At 53.2% G+C, this 17,661-nt stretch overlaps 1 protein-coding gene across 1 annotated transcript in view; it reads right to left on the bottom strand.

The window, feature by feature from the left end:
- Positions 1 to 8,862, bottom strand: part of DKK3 (dickkopf WNT signaling pathway inhibitor 3) — a 39,503-nt gene extending 30,641 nt beyond the window's left edge. Inside the window, exons 1-3 of the mRNA XM_062196491.1 lie at positions 8,762 to 8,862; positions 8,018 to 8,262; positions 1,573 to 1,710 (exon numbers count right to left, since the gene is read on the bottom strand). Of these exons, the coding sequence (XP_062052475.1) occupies positions 1,573 to 1,710; positions 8,018 to 8,236 (357 nt within the window). The 5' untranslated portion in view covers positions 8,237 to 8,262; positions 8,762 to 8,862. The remainder of the gene's footprint in view (positions 1 to 1,572; positions 1,711 to 8,017; positions 8,263 to 8,761) is intronic.
- Between the last annotated feature and the right edge of the window lie 8,799 nt (positions 8,863 to 17,661).

Here is a 17,661-nt window from a genome sequence, read left to right as displayed (position 1 = left end):
CCAGGAGGATGACGTATGGTTTCCTAATGTTTCTCCATTGCAGAGCCTGTCTCTTATGAAGCACTGTACAGGAGCGGTGCCCGGGGGAACCCACTTGACAACTTCTGCTCTCTGCAGTAAGTCAGCGACAATAGGAAGAACATTTGCTTTTCTTTTTTTATTTTTATTTTTTGCACTTGCTTTTGCCCAGCACTTGCTGGTCTACTAAAAGCTTTCATATGCTTGACGTTACATGATCCTTACCCCTCGGCAAGGTAGCCGTCCATATCCTTATTCATAAATGCAGTTAGCAAGGGTCAGGACATTTAAATAGTTTTTTCTTTTTTTTCAAAATCATACTGGTTACTGGAGGACCTCACACTCGGATACTCTGACAACTACAAACAGCAATTTCAAGGAGCAGTTGAACTCATTGGCTAATTACTATCAGAAAGGATGACTTCATATTGGTTTTGACAACAATAACACAATCCCTTCAGAAACATTCTCCAGCCTTCAGATGAGCAATGCTGAAGGATTCTGTTGAGCTGGTGAACTCATCCCCTGGCCTGGGGTGGAGTTGGGGGGGGGGGCACACTCTCTGAAGCTGCCGCGCATTCTAGCTGGGCCCACCCCTCTGCCACCACACAAAAGCCACTTTATGGTCAAGGCAATCGCCCGGAAGAATTGACCTCCTTACGCTTGATGGCACAGAAGCACTGCTGTTCCAACCAAGTAATTACCTGGGTACTCGAACAAATGCAAAGCTCCTTCCTGGGAGCCGCTGCGGCCAGGCACACAGGAGTTGAGAAGAGATGAGCGCTCCCTGCTATTCACAACAGAACGTCTACTCTGTGGCTCCAAACAAAGGCCCTGAATGGCATGGCTGACTCTTCCTGAGAACACAGCACGGGGCGTGGTTTGCTTTCAAAGCCCCTGAGGCATCTCGCAGCGGGGCGGGCTAATGCTCTGCTCCTCTAGTGCAAAGCTTTCTTAAAGCAGGCCAGAACAGGAACCAACACACTTGCTCCCCGTGCTGAACCAGCAGACGCTGAAAACAGGTACAAGACTGTGGCTGAACAGCCAGCACACCAGTGAGTGTTTACTCTCCTGGTAGCAGAGGGCTTCCCTTCTGAAGATGGGCTAGAACACACGTGGGATCCTCCCGAGGAACCCGCGGGGAACCGTTCCCCCACAGGACGGTCTCTATTGCAGCTCCTGACTGAGTCACACAGAAATCCCTAGGAGAAAAATTCCTCCAACTCAATACCCGGACAGCAGCTCTGCAGACACTTGTTTGCTTCCTCTTTTTCGGATGATAGAAATCCCGGAACATTCCTTTGCCATTAGACTGGCAGGAAGCCCAGAGTTAAATTTGCTGCTTAGATGCAGAAGTAATTTAGGCTCCTGATCCAAATCTCTCCCAAACAGTACCCGCACTCCCTCTGGTTTTTGAGCACTCCCTCTGGTTTTTGAATCTGCATTTGACTGTTCTCCGTGTTTCTGGCTAGTGTAGCAAATACGTAAACAAGACCTTGGTTCTCTGCTGGGGCGGGGGCTGAAGGACAGAAGCCTGGCTGGGGCCGCCCTTACCTTGTGAATTTCTCTGTGCACGTGGACGGTGTTATTTCCGACCTTGGTTTCTGTGTTGGTTTCATTGTGATAGCTGGCGGGCAGATTCGCCAGGCTCACTTCTGGCGACGTTTTCGCGGCAGCTTCTTCTGCCTCCATCTATTGAACCCATGAATTTAATTAGCAAAATTGTTTTCTCCTTTTTTCAAATGGGACTCTAATTACAAAGAACGGTGACCGGGACAGGTGCCATTAATTGAGGACCCACAAGGGCAAGACAGACACTGTAATCAAGAGCCCTTAAAATCTCCAAATCTCCCTACACGGTGGCTGTTAGTGGGGGAACTGAGCTTGGGGAGAGGACATAAATCCCAGGGCCACCGCCGTGAGGGACAGGGTTTGGATTTGAACTTGTTTCCGTTAAGCAGCCGTGGCCCCTGTGGGAATGGTGTGGGAGCCCTGCCCACCTCCTGGCAGCCTCCTCCAAGGTCACCTGCATCCATCCCTGTACGTGCCAGCAGCTGGCGCGGTCTCGCTCTGAGGGCCCTCTCTGGCTACAGAAGCAGGCTCAGTATGCACAGGAACACCCAGGCAACAAGGGACAGGCTATGGGGCACAGTCCCCCAGCGGCTTCTCCCCTCAGCAAGGCAGCCCCGAGGTGTGCAGCACCTGCAGTCTCTCTGGGCGCCCCTGGTGGGACTGACGCAAAGCACTCACAACGGTAACCTGCTCATCAGCACAGCCTTCATTGCCTTTCATCCATTTCATTTGCCTGCTTCTGCTAGTATTTTCTAGGATCACCTCCCAGATAAACTATTCGCTCCCAAACCCCTGCAGGGTCTAGTGGTGGTGATGGTGGCAGGGGCAGGGGGAGCCACAGTAAGGCAGATCCCTATCCACTGCAGGTCAGGCCACAGCTAAGTCTCCCTCCCCACCAGACCACCTGGTCCCCTGGCAGGAGGGTGAGTTGATGATTCTCGGAGTCCACACCCCTTCTAGCACTTTGTGGACATTTGTCCTTCTGCTGCCATGTTTCTGAGGCTACTGCCACGCAGCCTCCGGTCTCCTCGCCTGCCCTGACATCTAGCCCAGATACATCAGTCAACTCCCATCTGCGCCCGACTTCCGCTTCCAGACGCACGGGCCCCCCCCTTAACCCCCCAAGGAGCAGGCAGCCCACAGTGGGACTCCTTCTCAGCTGTCTACACCCAAAAGGAGGCCACACTATGAACCAGCTGAGCCAACCAGATACTGTCTAGGAATTTAAAATGAGAGACACAAAGAGGAAGTTCCAGTTGGTGGTTGGCAGTTTTCCAGTCCTGCTATCTTTGACTCTGGGCTATATTTATTGTTAAATACAATCCTCAAAAGTATTTTCCTATTTTAGAAACATCTCTGCCCTCTGTCTCCTGAAGCACTAGGCAAACCCTTCTTTCCTGCCTCGATGGGTGGATGCCAGAAAGGACTCCCGCCCCAGCACAGCACACACCCACTGGAGTGGAAGAAGTCTGGGAGGCACAGAGGCTCAAGTAACCACACAGGGCCTCGGTCAGTGCCTGCTGTGCACACGGTGCTGTGCTGAATCCAAGCACTACGATGTTTACAACTCGATCACAGATGTTGTGATCATCATCGTCATAGTAACAGCCCTCAGGTGTGCAGCACTGCCTATGTCTGAGCCCTTGCACCAGATACCTTAAACAGTCACCACAACCCCATGAGGAAGGCGGTCTCGCCCCCAATTCACAGATGAGCGAGATGAAGGCACTGCCTCATGTCATCACGTCACTGCAAGGGCAAAGCTTGGATCAGAACTTGGGTGCATCTGACTCCAAATTCTGTGCCTCTCCCAAAGCAGGACTGGACTCCCCCCACGCAGCCCATGCTTTCCCTGGAGGGGAGAGAGCCCCTGGCTGCGCAGCCTGGAGATGACTATGAGGGCCCTCTGGGGGGTCTCCAGAAGCAAGTCAGGCTTTCGAAGAAGAGAGAAGAAAGGGTTCCAGGAAGAGGGGGAGAAAGGAGCTGTGGCCCTTTCTGCACAAAGCATGCGCAGAGTCTGGACAGAGAAGGGTAGAATTGGTGCAGAGAAAAGTGTCGAAGACAGCGCAGACAGCACAGGCAGAGCCACGGCAGCCTGGACATGCATGGGGTGTGCTTTAGGCTAGAGAGGAGGCCCATGCTGGGCACAGGAGAAAACAGTGGGGGTTCAGTAGACAGAGGCTGGGAGGCAGACCCAATGGTAGCTCTGAAGCACAAGGTGTTGGCCTGGCTCTCAACCAGGTGCGTACATCAGGGTCACACAGGTGACCTCCAGATTAGGCCACTGGGAAACAGGGTACTTTTAAATATATACCTGGCGTCCTCCCCACACCTGCTGAATTGGAATTTCTGGAGATGGGGCCCCAGACATCCATGAACTTCTCAAGTGATTCTGAATGTTTCTCTCCCCTCCCCCTGCTGCCAATCAAGGACCTCTGCTCTGGGCAATAGGAAGTCACAGCAAGTTCTAGAAAACCACATGGGAAATAATCTAGAGATGATGGAAGGAAGAGGGGACATAAGGGAACAGGCTAGAACCAGGTGCAGGAGAATGGCACTACATCTTGGGGGACCTCCAGGCGGCAAAGGCGCCAAATCAGTCCAGAAGGCGAAGCCACTGTAAGATGGCCCCTGGACAAGGCAAGTGACTGCCTCTGGCATCATCAGAGGGTTGCACAGTGGGAAGTGCCAGGCTTCTGGGTCATATAAGGGGGTCCAAGTCCTGGCTCTGCACCCAGAGTAGCCACATGACCTTGGACAAGATACCCAATCCCTCCACACCTCTGCTTGCTCATTCATAAAATGAGGATGATACTACTTTGTTGAGTGGCTAGAAGAATTCAGGATCATGCAATCCAAGTGCTGGGGACAGCATCTGCCCCAGAGCCAATTCGTAATACTATTTCCCTTTAAGAAAGCAGTTTCAGAAGAAGCTAGTTTTCCAGAAGTGGCAATGACAGGCAGTAGATAGCAGGTGTTTCAAGAGTTTTCCAACAAAGTGGAGAAGCAACAGAATGGAGCCAAGATAGGAGACAGGTGGACTTTATTTTGTAAATCAAGAGATCCTGGCATGTTTCATGATTGGAAAGCCTCAGCTGGAAAAAAGGAAATTGATGATGCTAGAGAGGATAGATCAGGAGGAGAGGGAAAGTTCCCATGTTTTTAAAAGCCCCATTGGAATCGGAATTCTACAATCGGACTTTCAAACAATTGACAAGTTACCAAATCTAGAGCTTGCCGTGGACTGAGCAGATCATTCTTTTTTTGAAAAATCTCCCCCCTCTGAACCAGTGGTTATTTTAACAGAATGAGCTAACAGTTCTTTAAGGGCACCGTGGGATAAAAGAACAGTTTGCGATGGAAATTTCAACCACAACGATTACTGCCACCACTAAGAGAAACTTAAGCCTGCAGCAGTAGGAGTTGTCTCATAGAATAGGAATGTGGATGCTGGTACATGGCATTTATAGTCGGCTCACTGTGCATCTGCTAACGGGACACAGTAGAAAACGCCCATGAATAAATCCAGGGCTCCTGCTAGGAGGAGGTGAGGTGATAGGAACGTTCTGCCATATACCAGCGACTGATGTGGTAATTGGGGTAGGAGAAACCAACTGGCTTTATCCACAAAAAGATTTATTAGGAGCACACAGGAAAACAGGAACTTTCCAGATTGAAGCCATCTGAAGGTTTGTGTCTTCCAATAACAATGCTACAAACAGAGCTACTCTGCCTTTCCCCTTAAGAAACGGCCAGCTTGAGTCAGCTGGAGTGTATAAAATGTCAGGAAGTTACTTGAAAGGGGACTCATGATGCAACCATGTAAACAATTCATGCATCTGGCCGGGTCTTTGTGGTTCTTCCCTTGGACAACAACTAAATGACAACTGTCTTGTGTTTCTACGATGTAAGGGGCTTTCTGGAAGTCTCCTTTATGATACTAACAACTACAAGGTAGTCTATTCTTTGAAGATACTCGTAAAAGATACTTTAGATACTTTAAGATAGATTTTAATATTTTAAGATAATTTACAAGAGAACTTACTGAGAATCAACCGGACACTTTGTTATTATTCAAACCACTACCATTAATACGATAATAACGATGGCTATTATTTATTGAAGAACAACAGTCTCATGTGATCCTTCCAACATCACAATGAAGCTACTTGTATTATAACTGTTACTCAACCCTGGTTTTAAAGCCGTCTAGAAAGTTTTCTTTTTAATTCAAGAGACAGAGAGGCAGACACAGACAGAGATTCACTAGTTCACTCTCCCACTGCCCACAATGGCCAGGGCTGGAGCCAAGAGCCAGGAACCCCATCCAAATCCACCATGTGGGTAGCAAGGACCCAACTAGTTGAGCTGTCACCTGCTGCGCCCCAGCATTCTGTGCTGGAATTAGGAGTAGAACTGTGCAATGAATCCAGACCCTGGAATGAGTCCAGGCACCGTGAAATGAATCCAGCATAGGACACAAGTTCCTAATCAGCATCTTCATCATTATGTTAACCACTAAGCCAAACCCAGCCCCTAACCCTACTGTAGATGGCTAAGCAGCTCTAACTCTCACCCTCTCATTGAATTCTCCCTCTATTCTAAGGGATGCATATTTGCATTTCAGATCCTGGATCCTACACTTAATGAGTGACAGTGCCATGACTGGATGAAGGAAAGTTGATCCCTAGTGCCAGTTCTCCTGACATAAAGGTGTGCAAAAACTCCTCCTGTCCCCACACCAGCGAGGACATTCTCTGGGCAGTGACCACTGGCAGAGGCCAAGGATGGCCAATCTGTCTGCCCACGGCACACTTCAGCTGGCCAATCTACAAACACAGGGCCACATCTGGATGGAGGAAGGCTGGGGTCCTGGGACAGCCCAGTGTGGGTAACTTGTCAGGGGAAGACACGGCCACTTTGGTCTGCTGGGTCCCAAACTGCTCTAATCACTGAGGAGACTGAAGAATCCCCTGCTGCTCCCTCATCTCCTTCCCCTGGAGCTGACATCAGAGGACCCAGCCTCAAACTTTCCCAACAGTGGGACCCATTTTCCTCTGGAGAGGCACACACAGGAGACCTGGCCGGTCTTATTAGGCTTCCAAGTGCAGGAGGGAAAGCAGGCGACCTGAGTTTGAACATGAAGGGTAGCTGAGGAGCTCTGTTAAATCTGGAGGCACAGAGCTCCGACCCCCAGGCCGAGCTGGCTCCCTCAGCCTTCCATATTTCCAGGCTGGGATGGCTTTGCAACTGCAGGAAAGGAAAAGTCCAAGGGTCTTGGGATCTGGGCCTGTCCAGTGGATATTTAGGGACATTCACTCAGGCCACTGCTTCCCTATCTAGTGTCCCCTTTGCTGAAAACTCCAGCCGGCTGACTGTATCACGGACTGCAGGGCTGGGGGGGAGCAAGCAGCTTTTCCCAACAAAGAGCCAGCATTGAAGGCTTTGCTCAAGGGGGCCACCATGCTGGGGACAACAGGGATGTGTGGACGCTGACCAGGACAGCTGGTCTCTGCCTCTTTGCCAAGTGAGATGGCTTCTCCCCAAAGACAGGCTTGGTCAACAGTGACCAGACCTGCCCACCTCCTAGGCACCAGGGACAGCTCCCCACACCTGGATGGGGAGTCCAGGGCCAGCTGTGTCCTACCCAGGCAGCCTTCACCATGTCTGGGTACCCACCAAAGAGGACAGAACAGGAGGATGCCCTCCTGGGTGCTTGGCCCTGGGAGGTGAGGAATGGAAGCAGCCAGGCAAAGCTGCTCCACCATAGCTGGTGTTTGATAATAGTGGTTGCTATATATCACCCACCTACTGTTAATCAAGTGCCCCCACTTATAACAAGGCACTTAATTCTCAGGACGGAGGAGGACTAGAACCCAGGACTGATCCAGAGCACTCTGGAGGTGGGGTGCCCTTCACATTCTCAGCAACCACCCTGATCATTTACAGGGCTGAGATTTCGGGTTCCCATCTGCCTTCTGTGTCCCACGTGGCTGCTCTCAGGAAAGGAACGGGGCCAGGATTGCCAGCGAAGCCCGGCTTTATTTCTTTGTCCCCACACGCATGCTAAGTGTACCTTTGCTTGGGGAGATGGCAGGCGCTCAACACCCACAGACAAGCTAGGACTTGAGGCTGCCTGGCGCTCCCGCGGCCTCTGTGACACACAGCGCCGGGACACGGGGCCTCGCAAGCAACCATCGCACACTACTGGGGCGGCCAGAGACGCTAGGTGGCGAGCCCGGCTGCCCGGGCAGGGGCGGCCAGCTGGGGTCCCTCGGGTGATGGGCTCAGACCTGGACTCCCCCGGGCAGGAAGGCAGCACGAAGCGGGAGTCGGCCCTACCCGCCGCGGCGGCGGGAGCCCGGGTCGGCGGCCGGCGCTCGCAGCTCTGCCCTGCGCGCCCCGCGCGGCTCTCGCAGGCACCCACCTCCTCCACGGCGCTGCGCAGTTTGTGCTGCGTGTCCTCCATCAGCTCCTCCACCTCGCGGAACATCTCATTGAGCGTGGCCTCCTCCTGCGGGTAGCTAAGGGCTGGGCCGGGCTCGCCCGGAGCCGAGGTGGCCGTGGCCGTGGGCGCGGGCGCGGGCACCGCGGGGGCCGCCGCCGCCAGCAGCAGGAACAGCACGGTGCTGCTCAGACGCCGCATCTCGGCTCTGCGCCGGCCGCCGCCGCCTGGGAGACGAAGCACGCTGTCTGAGGCGCGCAGACCACCCCTCGCCGGCCCCGCCCCGGCGCCCCTCGGCCTCGCACCAACCCCCCCTACCGCCAGGGGCGAGGGAACCCGCTCCCCTCCGGGACAGAGGCGCCTCCAGCCGCTCCAGCGCCCACACCCCGCACCCGGACCCCCGCTGTACCCCTCACCCCGTCCTCGTGCCCAGGCTGAGCTCTGCTCCCCACCCTGGATCTCTGATGGCCTGCTCACCCGAGCAACCGAACCCGGGGCCCCTGCGCTAGCAGCCCCCAGCTCTCGCTCCCCTGCGCTCACTCCAGCTCCGTCCCGGGTTCGAGCCCTGCCCGTTCCCCGACCAGGTCACACCGCGGCTCCAGCCTCCCGACCCCCACTGCCTCCCCATCTCGGGCGGGCACCTCACGGGTCGCCCCCTCCCCTCGAAGACGCAGCGCCCCGCCCCCACCCAGGGGAGACCCAGCCGAGCCGCCGCCCCTCACCCACCCCGACTGGACCGAGCTGCACCTCCGGGTAGACCTGCCTGAGCCTGGCCGCAAGGCCGCCACCGAGCTGCGGGAGCTGGAGGGTTAGGTGGGCGGGCGGCGGGTGAGGAGCGCGGCGGGGATGCGGCGGCGCTGGTACCCGGGCGCGCCTGCAGCCCTCGCCCCGCCCCCGGGGGGGGGCTGCCGCCCAGCCATTGGCCGCCGAGGCGCCGGCGACCTCACCCACACGCCTGCCCCCGCTCTGGTCTCCGACACGCACTGGGGCAGCCGTCTCCTCGCCCGCATCCCTGCACGGTGGTCTCCCGCCGGGGGCTTAGCCGCAGCCCTCCCAGTCCGAGCTCGCCGTCTGCCTAGGCGACTTCCGCCCAGCTGCACTCCGGCCTTCACAGGCTGGCCAGAGTCTGTGTGCGGCGGGAGACGCCGCGCTCCGGCCTGGGCAGCCCACTTGTGGCTCCCGCAGTGCGTCCTCTGGAGGTCAGCCAGCTCCTAGAGGCCGGCAGAGCGGCTGGGAGGAGACACCTGCAGCCAGCTCTGTTGCGTCCTGCCTGCCTGTCCTGGGCGCGAGCTACTGCCCATCAAGGGAGCTGCACTTTGTCTTCCACACAGCACTCGGGTATAGTTTTAAGTAAACGAGAGCTTGTCAAACCTCCCGGGCTGCCTAGTTTCCTCTTTCTGTCTGGACACTCCTGCCTGCGCCCCTGGCCTGCATGATTCCTCCTCTGTCCTCCAGGTCGCCGAGGCTGTTGACAGACCCATCCTGAGTGCTCCCAGTGTGCCAGGTGCAGGGACTGACAGTCCTCTGAGGCTGCTGCTGCTGCTTTGGGTCCTATCCAGCAAATTAGGGCACTCTCCTAAGGGCACACAGTTCTAAGTAGCTGAACCCGGATTTGAACCCAGGAATCTGGCCTTTCCCCTTAGCTACCACAGTCCTCTGCCATTAACCTACCTAGGATGTATTTAAACTGACTGCGGAGTATAAGATGAGCAATTTCCACAGGTGACCACTGTGGGACCATGGCCACCTGTTGTGTCCCTGCACCTGACTCCACAGCACAGTGCCAGCACAGAAGAAGGCATGTTTGGGGCTTTTCTGGCACTGAGCCCTGCACTCACCACAGCTCTGTAAGACAGGTACCATCAACCCTTTCCATAAGTGAAGGGGCAGAGACAGAGAAGTTCAAGGTCAGCGTGGGGCTGGCAGTGGGCTGTGTGCACAGCTGGCTGGAAAGCTGGTGCTCTTCAGCTCTAGTCCCCACCACTGGCTTTCCAAGACTGGCTTCCTGCCACTTTCTCCTTAATTTCTGGGTGTCCCGAACTCCAAGGCAAGCCCCCCTCCCACAGCATCCTCTGCTCTGTCTCCTGAGTGTTAGGTAACCATGGCTCAGCCATTATTAGCTTTCTGGTGGTGGCTGGGCCCATGCAAGGAAGCTGGAGCTGAGTCTCCAGATGCCCCCACTGTGTCTGTTCAGGCACAGGGTGCAGGACGAAGAAACAGAAGCTGCACGGAGGGTAGGGCCAGGGGTGCTGGGGCCAAGCTGGGAACTGCAGTGTGCAGATTCTGCTCCTGCTGCTGACAGAGAAGACGGGCGGTTTCCCCAGATAAGACCTGGCTTCTGACTTTGATCTTTCAGCATGAGGTTCAGAGGTCTTGCTTTCAGACTCATTCCACTTGGGATGCCTGCATCCTGTGTCAGAGTGCCTGCTTTGAGTCCCAGCGCTCCTGCTTCTGATCCAGCTTCCTGCTAAAGCACACCCCAGGAGACAGCAGGTGAGGGCTCAAGTACTTGGGTTCCTGCCATCCACATGGGAGACCCAGATGGGGTTCCTGGCTCCTGGCTTCAAGCTGGTTCAGCCTCAGCTGTTGGGGGCATTTGGGGAGCAAATCAGCAGATGGCATCTCTCTCTCTCTCTCTCTCTCTCTCTCTCATTCATTCCTTTCAAATAAAATGAAAATAAAAATAAAAAATAATTTTAAAAGCTTTTGAGCTGCCTTCTTAAATAGAATCTAATTTTGTCTACTCAAATGTATTAATAGTTTCATTCTATTAAGTGAAACTACCACTAGAAGGAAAAAAAAGGAAATAAAGAGGAAAAACGATAAGTCAGCAAGTCTGCAGGCCTCCAATATAAGGGCCCTTTCTGCCCAGCTCAGCACCAATCCTGCCACCAGCCCAACACATCCACACATCCACAGGCTGAAAGGAAAGGCATGGGAGCCAGCAGCAGAGACGGGGCCCACAGACAGGCATGGGCGTGGCTCCTGAGAACTTGGGGTGCAGGCAGAAGGCCAGAGTGTCTGGGGACCAGTTGGGGAACAGTTCACAGTCTGCATGGCCATTGTGAGGTGAGGGGCCCAGGGGCACAAAGCAGGAAGGCGACAGAGCTGGCCCAGCCACTTCCGGCTGCTGTAAACTTCCACAGTTTCCATCTTATTCCTGGCTCAGCTCTAGGTCCACTAAAGCATCTCTCTCTCTCGCTCTCGCTCTCGCTCTCTTTCTCTCTTTCTGGAATTACGATGTAAAAATGCTAAATTGTCGCATTTTCTCTGTGAGGCATCCACTGAGTCACAGCTAGGGTCTCACTTCCTGGGTGAGAGTGGCAGCGGAGGGCTTGTCAGTTGTCAGTGGCCGCTCAGCAGCTTTGTGGCCAGCCGCCTGCCCTCCAGGAACTCGTGAGCGTGTGCTGAAGAAGCCATGCATAAAGATGTTTATTGAGGGGATATTTACAATGGCGAAAATGTGAAACCCACTCAGTGTTTTTCAGCAGGAGAGTGGAGGAGCTGGGGCTTCTACAAATACTAGAAGGCTGTACGGCAATGAAAGGAATCAATACTATTTAGGCAGCAATTGTCTCAAGTCAGAAAATCACAATGGAGAGTGGAAAGGGCAAGTTGCCCAGCGACATACTATTCATGTGTATTAAAAATAAAAAACACACAAAACAACGACATGCGTTGTCTGTGGGCACCATAGGCCCCGGGGCTGCCTCTGAGCTGGGCAGCAGGAGGGGGTGCCTTCAGTCGCATTTATAGCATTGTGTTTCTTTAAAAAGAGAAGGCAGCAGCATAGAGGATTCTGGAACCAGTGTCCACATATTCACATCTGGTTTTTTTTTTTTTTTTTTTTTTTTTTACAGGCAGAGTGGACAGTGAGAGAGAGACAGAGAGAAAGGTCTTCCTTTTACCGTTGGTTCACCCCCTAATGGCTGCTGCGGCCAGCGCACTGCGCTGATCCAAAGGCAGGAGCCAGGTGCTTCTCCTGGTCTCCCATGGGGTGCAGGGCCCAAGCACTTGGGCCATCCTCCACTGCCTTACTGGGCCACAGCAGAGAGCTGGCCTGGAAGAGGGGCAACCGGGACAGAATCCGGTGCCCCAACGGGGACTAGAACCCAGTATGCCGGCGCCGCAGCCAGAGGATTAGCCTAGTGAGCCACGGTGCTGGCCATCACATCTGTTTAATCAGCACATGTGGGTAGTCAGGCATGTCTCTTGTTATTTTTGGTTTATTTGAAATATTTTGTGAGTCTGTTGGTTAAAGAAAAAGGAAAAGAAGCAAAACGAAACCCTCCTCAAGACTTTAAAAAAAAAAAAAAAAAAATCTTGTAACCAGGCAGACTATAAATGCTGAACCCCAGCCAGGGCTGAGTGGTGGCCTCCATCACTGCTGGGGACTGGGCGGGGCAGGGGGGTCCACCCCAAGCTGGGGGAGGGGCGTTGGGTGCCTTCCTGCCCTGAGGGGCGTGGGTGGGTTGAGTTGGGGTTGAGAGGTGGCTCTGGCCAGCTGGTGGGGCTGATGGATCGATTCCCCACCGGCACCTACCACCTACGCAGCACGCAAAGAAGGGACAGCATAGACGGGAAATCTCAGCTACTTGGAACACAGAGACACAGTCTGGACACATGACTGTTAGTCACTGGCTTTTAAAGCTGTACCCATTCCCAGTAATTAGACAATGGGAGGATTTACTGCACATTGCCTTCTCTGCTTCCTTCTTCTTTCTTCTTCCCTCTCCCTTCTGTCTTAGACTGTGCTGCACATCACTTGGAAAACCATGGGAAGAGTTGTGATCAGAGGTAGCACATCTGCCCAGCTAGTCGGTGCCCATTTTCTCTGCCTCCAGGCTGCCCACCATGCTTGTCCCCATAACTATCAGTAATGTCACTGCATAGAGTGAGTGTTTGGTTAGAGACGTGCTGAGTTCCTGCAGGCTGGCTAGTGATCCGCAGTGCCACGAAGAGGCAGGCAAGTGGGCGGGGCCGGGCAGTACACTGGATGAAAAGTCAAGGAAAACTTGACAATGACAGGAAGAAGAGGTAAAGAAAATAATAAAAGATGCCTCTTTACAGAGTGCCCCTGCCTGGTGCCCTGACCTCGGACAGGGACGGGACGCCCAGTGGTGACGGCACGCGTGACCACCCCAGGACTGCACCAGGGATGGTCACCTGAGCATCCCATTCTTGCTAGGAATTTGAAGCTGCTCAGCTGAGTAGAGAAGCACGTGCAGAGCAAGGAGGATGATGGGAAGAGAATCGTCACTGGGTTCCAAGAAGTTGTTCTGGTTCTCAGTCCATTACGGTCTCTCTGAGCCCCAGCTGCACCATCTGCCTGCAGACTCTGTAAGGTGTCTTTGTATTCTTCTCACACTCAGTCGTTCCTCAGGATCCATGGGGACTGGTGCCAGACACCTAAATCCTTGGATGTTCAACTCCCTTATATGAAATGGTCTAGTACTGTATTCCTTACATTCTCTCTAGGTTATGATACCTAATGCAACGTAGCATCTAGGTAAATAGCTATTATACCGTATTGTTTAGGGGATAATCACAAGGAAGAAAAGTCTGTACATACTGAGTACAGATGCAATTTTTAAAACGTTTATTTTCATTTACTTGAAAGTCAGAGTCAGAGAGAGAGAGAGAGAGAGAGAGATTCACTCTCCCCAGTTGGCAACAACAGTCAGGGCTGGCCCTGGCCAAAGCCAAGAGCCTGAAACCCACTGTTTCTCCCACATGGGTGGTAGGAAGCTGAGGCAGAGGCAGAGGAGCCAGGACTCAATCCTGCCACTCATATGGATGCAGACGTCATGAGCAGCAGCTTAACCTGCTGTCACAACACCTGCCCCCAGATGCAGTTTTGGGGGTGAATATTCTCCGTCTGTTGTTGTTTGAATTTGCCCAGGAGGCACCATGGATATGAAAGGCTGACTGTACCTCCCTTTTTGCTCACATCTTATTGAATGGCTTTTGACTACTCTCTATCAAACTGGGTTAACTTAGACACCAATTGTTCTTACAAGTGTCTGGGGTGGGGCAGCCTATATTCTAATCAGGCAATCTTCTTCAAGGAGGTTTTCGTTAGAGGAGGTGTGTGCTCTTTGAGACACCTAAGGAAGAAACAGATGAATAAGGACAAGTTGGAGCCAGTGCTGTGGCATAGCAGGTTAAGCCTCTGCCAACAACACCAGCATCCCATATGGGCACCAGTTCGAGTCCTGGCTGTTCCACATCCAATCCAGCTCCCTGCTGATAGCCTGGGAAAGCAGTGCAAGATGGCCCAAGTGCTAGGGCTCCTGTACCCATGTAGGAGGTCTGGAGGAAGCTCCTGGCTCCTGACTTCAGATCAGCTCAAGCTCTGGCTATTGAAGCCATTTGGGGAGTGAACCAGTGGGTGAAAGATCTCTCTGTGTAACTCTGCCTCTCAAATAAAAATAAATCTTAAACAAAACAAAACAAAACAGGGATAAGTCACCAGGTACACCTCCCCTTCAGTCCAGCCTCATCAATTTCACAGAGCCTTCCCAGGTCCTGCCTGTAACTTGCTATTGTTCTGAAGAAACCGGTGCCAAGAATTTTCTGAATGGAAACTCCATCTGGCTTTGGAAAGAGTGTTCACATGGATTCAGGGTTTCCATGAGTAACAGCCAGTGAATAGCCAAAACATACATTGAACCGGCCAAGTTTCCATGGGTGGGTAGGCAGAGGCGACCCAGAGGACCGAATTCCTGGCCATCACCCCTGACACTCAGTGCAGGTGGGACAAGCCTCACGCCTGGCTGTCTGGCACTTTCATTTAGCAGGTGGATCCTTGTGCTCCATGCATTCTCACTGAGGTGTCTGAAATGGAGGAAGAGGATTTTGGTGGAACCAGCACCCAAAGAGGAAAAGCAAATAATTGGTGTTATTAGGCAACTCTGGAAGAAAAACGTTTCTCTGCAAAAGAAATGTATTTCTACCTAATTCTCTCCCCTTCTTGGGACAGGACGATGTATTTATGTCTTCTCTGGGGCAAGTTTTGATGCTGGTTGCATAATAAATTTACTTAATGAGAAATCCACTAAAAAGCACAGATGCCTGGGCACTGCCCTTAGAGCTGCTTACCCCGTCCTGGCTCTGCAGGCCACAAGGAAAGATCTGTCACCATCAGGCCTTGTCACAAACCTGCAGGCCTCTTCTCCAGCTGACAGAACAGCTCGGGCAGGCCCAGCAGTGCTTCCCTTCCTGACAGACGTGGTTGGAAGCCGCTGGAGCAGTGCAAAGAAGGCTGGACTTGGAGCTGGAGAGTTCTGGGTTCGGGTTCTGGCACTGAGCCTGACTGCCAGGACCTGCCTCTCCAGGGTTCTCTAGCTTGTGAGCTCGTTGGTTCCAAACCACAGGATGCCTAGTCCCTGCCTCGTCCCTGCCAGCCATCACCTGGGTCACCTGGGAAGTGTCCAAGGCACAAAATGGAAGCATCCTGAAAGCATTTTTTACTTTATTTATTTATTTATTTATTTATTTGAAAGTCAGAGTTACACAGAGAGAGGAGAGGCAGACAGAGAGGTCTTCCATCCAATGGTTCACTCCCCAGTTGTTCTCAACAGCCAGAGCTGTGCCAATCTGAAGCCAGGAACCAGGAGCTTCTTCTGGGTCTCCCACATGGGTGCAGGGGCCCAAGGACTTGGGCCATCTTCTACTGTTCTCCCAGGCCATAGCAGAGAGCTGGATTGGAAGTAGAGTAGCGGGGTCTCGAACCTGGCGTCATATGGGATGCCAGCACTGCAGGCGGTGGCTTTACCAGCTTCCCCATAGTGCTGGCCCCTCCTGATTCCATTTATATTATATTCTAGAAAAGGCGAGACTACTGGGACGGCAGACAGATTATTGGCTGCTGAGCTGGGATAAGGGAAGGGGTTTGACCACAAAGGAGCATGGGGATATTTGGAGGATTTTGCACCTTGATTGTGATGGTAGGCACCTGGCACTGGTCCGCAGTTCCCAAAACTCATTAAAAAAATGAATCTGATGCCTGTCAGTTGTGCTCCAAATTAAAAGAAAATGAGGGAAAACAGACCAGAGATTCAAACAGGTGTGTTTAACTCCTGAATGTTGACTATTAACTGTGATGCCCTGAGGCTGCTCAAAACCCTCAGCCAGCTCCACAGGTGAGAAGCGACCCTTCTCCAACATGAGGTTCTGTCAGCAGTCGGGAAAGTCAACTTGGAAGCAGCGGCACCCAGGCGTGGGTAAGAACTCCTTTCTGGCTGTGTTTTTGCTACCCTCTGGATTTTCTTGCTTGGATATGCTAATGTGTCATTGTAAACGTCTCTCATCTTCTATGTAGTTTCTCCTTGGTTAAAAGAGTTACAAAAGCTTACTGTTTTTTTGTTGTTGTTGTTGTTGTTGTTGTTTGTTTTTTTATAAAAGCCCCTGGTTCGAGGCACTGGCATTTAATTGTAAAGTTGGGTGCCAGGGACCAAGGCCAGCCCTGCGTGACTTACTACCCAGGTTCCACTTTTCTGAGCCCCATTTTCCTCGTGTGTAAACAGGAGGATGGGAATTGTATCTACCTTGTGGGGCTGTTGTGAGTCCTACACAAAATAGACTCTTTGGAGCACTGAGCTTGGGGCTTGGCACGTGGGAAGCATCTGGGAGCGCTGGCTGGGATTATATTATCATCATCGGCCTCATTACTGGCCCAGCCAACAGAGCTCCCTTTGTGCGCGCTCTGCTGGGCTCCAGGGAAGGCAGAGCGAGGGGAGGCTCCACGGCCGATGGCTCAGACCACAAAGGGTTACGGAGGGTCTCCGTGCAGAGGGCTCTTTCTGTTTATGCAGGCAAACCTTTTATCTGCCCCTCACGCTGCGCTGTCAGGATGCCTGGGTCAGGAGTTCACGCGCTAAGCTCTCTCTGCACCCAGAACTCGCTCCCAGCCAGGCTGAGGCCTGCTGCAGAAGCACTCACGTTGGAGACCCCTTTTCTCGGGAGCTCAGGCTCTCCACACCCCTCCTTTCGATATGATTGCCCCTGACCTTCTGATGCAAGCTGAGTGGGATGCAAAGGGAAGCCCCTGAACCAACACCCAACAAGGGAATGACTTCCTAGGACCGGGGCCGTTTGCATAGCCTCTGCTAACTGTGTGTCTTCTGCCATTCCCTCTGGCATTGTCATGCTCTGCCTAGTCCTCCTGGACCTCAGGCGGTCCCTGGGAGTGGGGCTGTTTGTTTAAAGCCCCTGCAAGATGACAGCTCCCTGCTGGTTTTGCCGTAGGGCTTTGGAACGTCCCTGGTGGGCTCCTGAGGCTGGCCCACCCTGCCAGCGGCACCCTGGTGTCCATCGTCTCCCCAGGTCTGGGGGTTCTCAACCTTCAGCAAGCATCAGAATCAGTGGGGGCCCGGTGTGTGTTCAGCACAGGCTTGGGGCTGGGGTCCTCAACCTGGTAGCTCTATGTTCCCCATGATGCTCATGCTATGGGTCCAGGGACCACAATTTAGTGCACCTGTTCTTGATTGCTGTGGAGAGAACAGTGGCACTTGTCGGTGAGAAGCCATGGTGGTGTTGGCAGCACCCTGTCCAAGCAGAAGATGGTGACTGTGGTCAGCTGGAAAGGAGATGTGAGGGTTTCTCAAACTTCACGTTCTACTTTC

This window comes from Lepus europaeus, chromosome 7 (genome assembly GCF_033115175.1).
Source record: "Lepus europaeus isolate LE1 chromosome 7, mLepTim1.pri, whole genome shotgun sequence".
NCBI lineage: Eukaryota > Metazoa > Chordata > Mammalia > Lagomorpha > Leporidae > Lepus > Lepus europaeus.
Note: the sequence above shows the minus strand (reverse complement) of the source record. Positions and strands in the feature narration are given on the sequence as shown.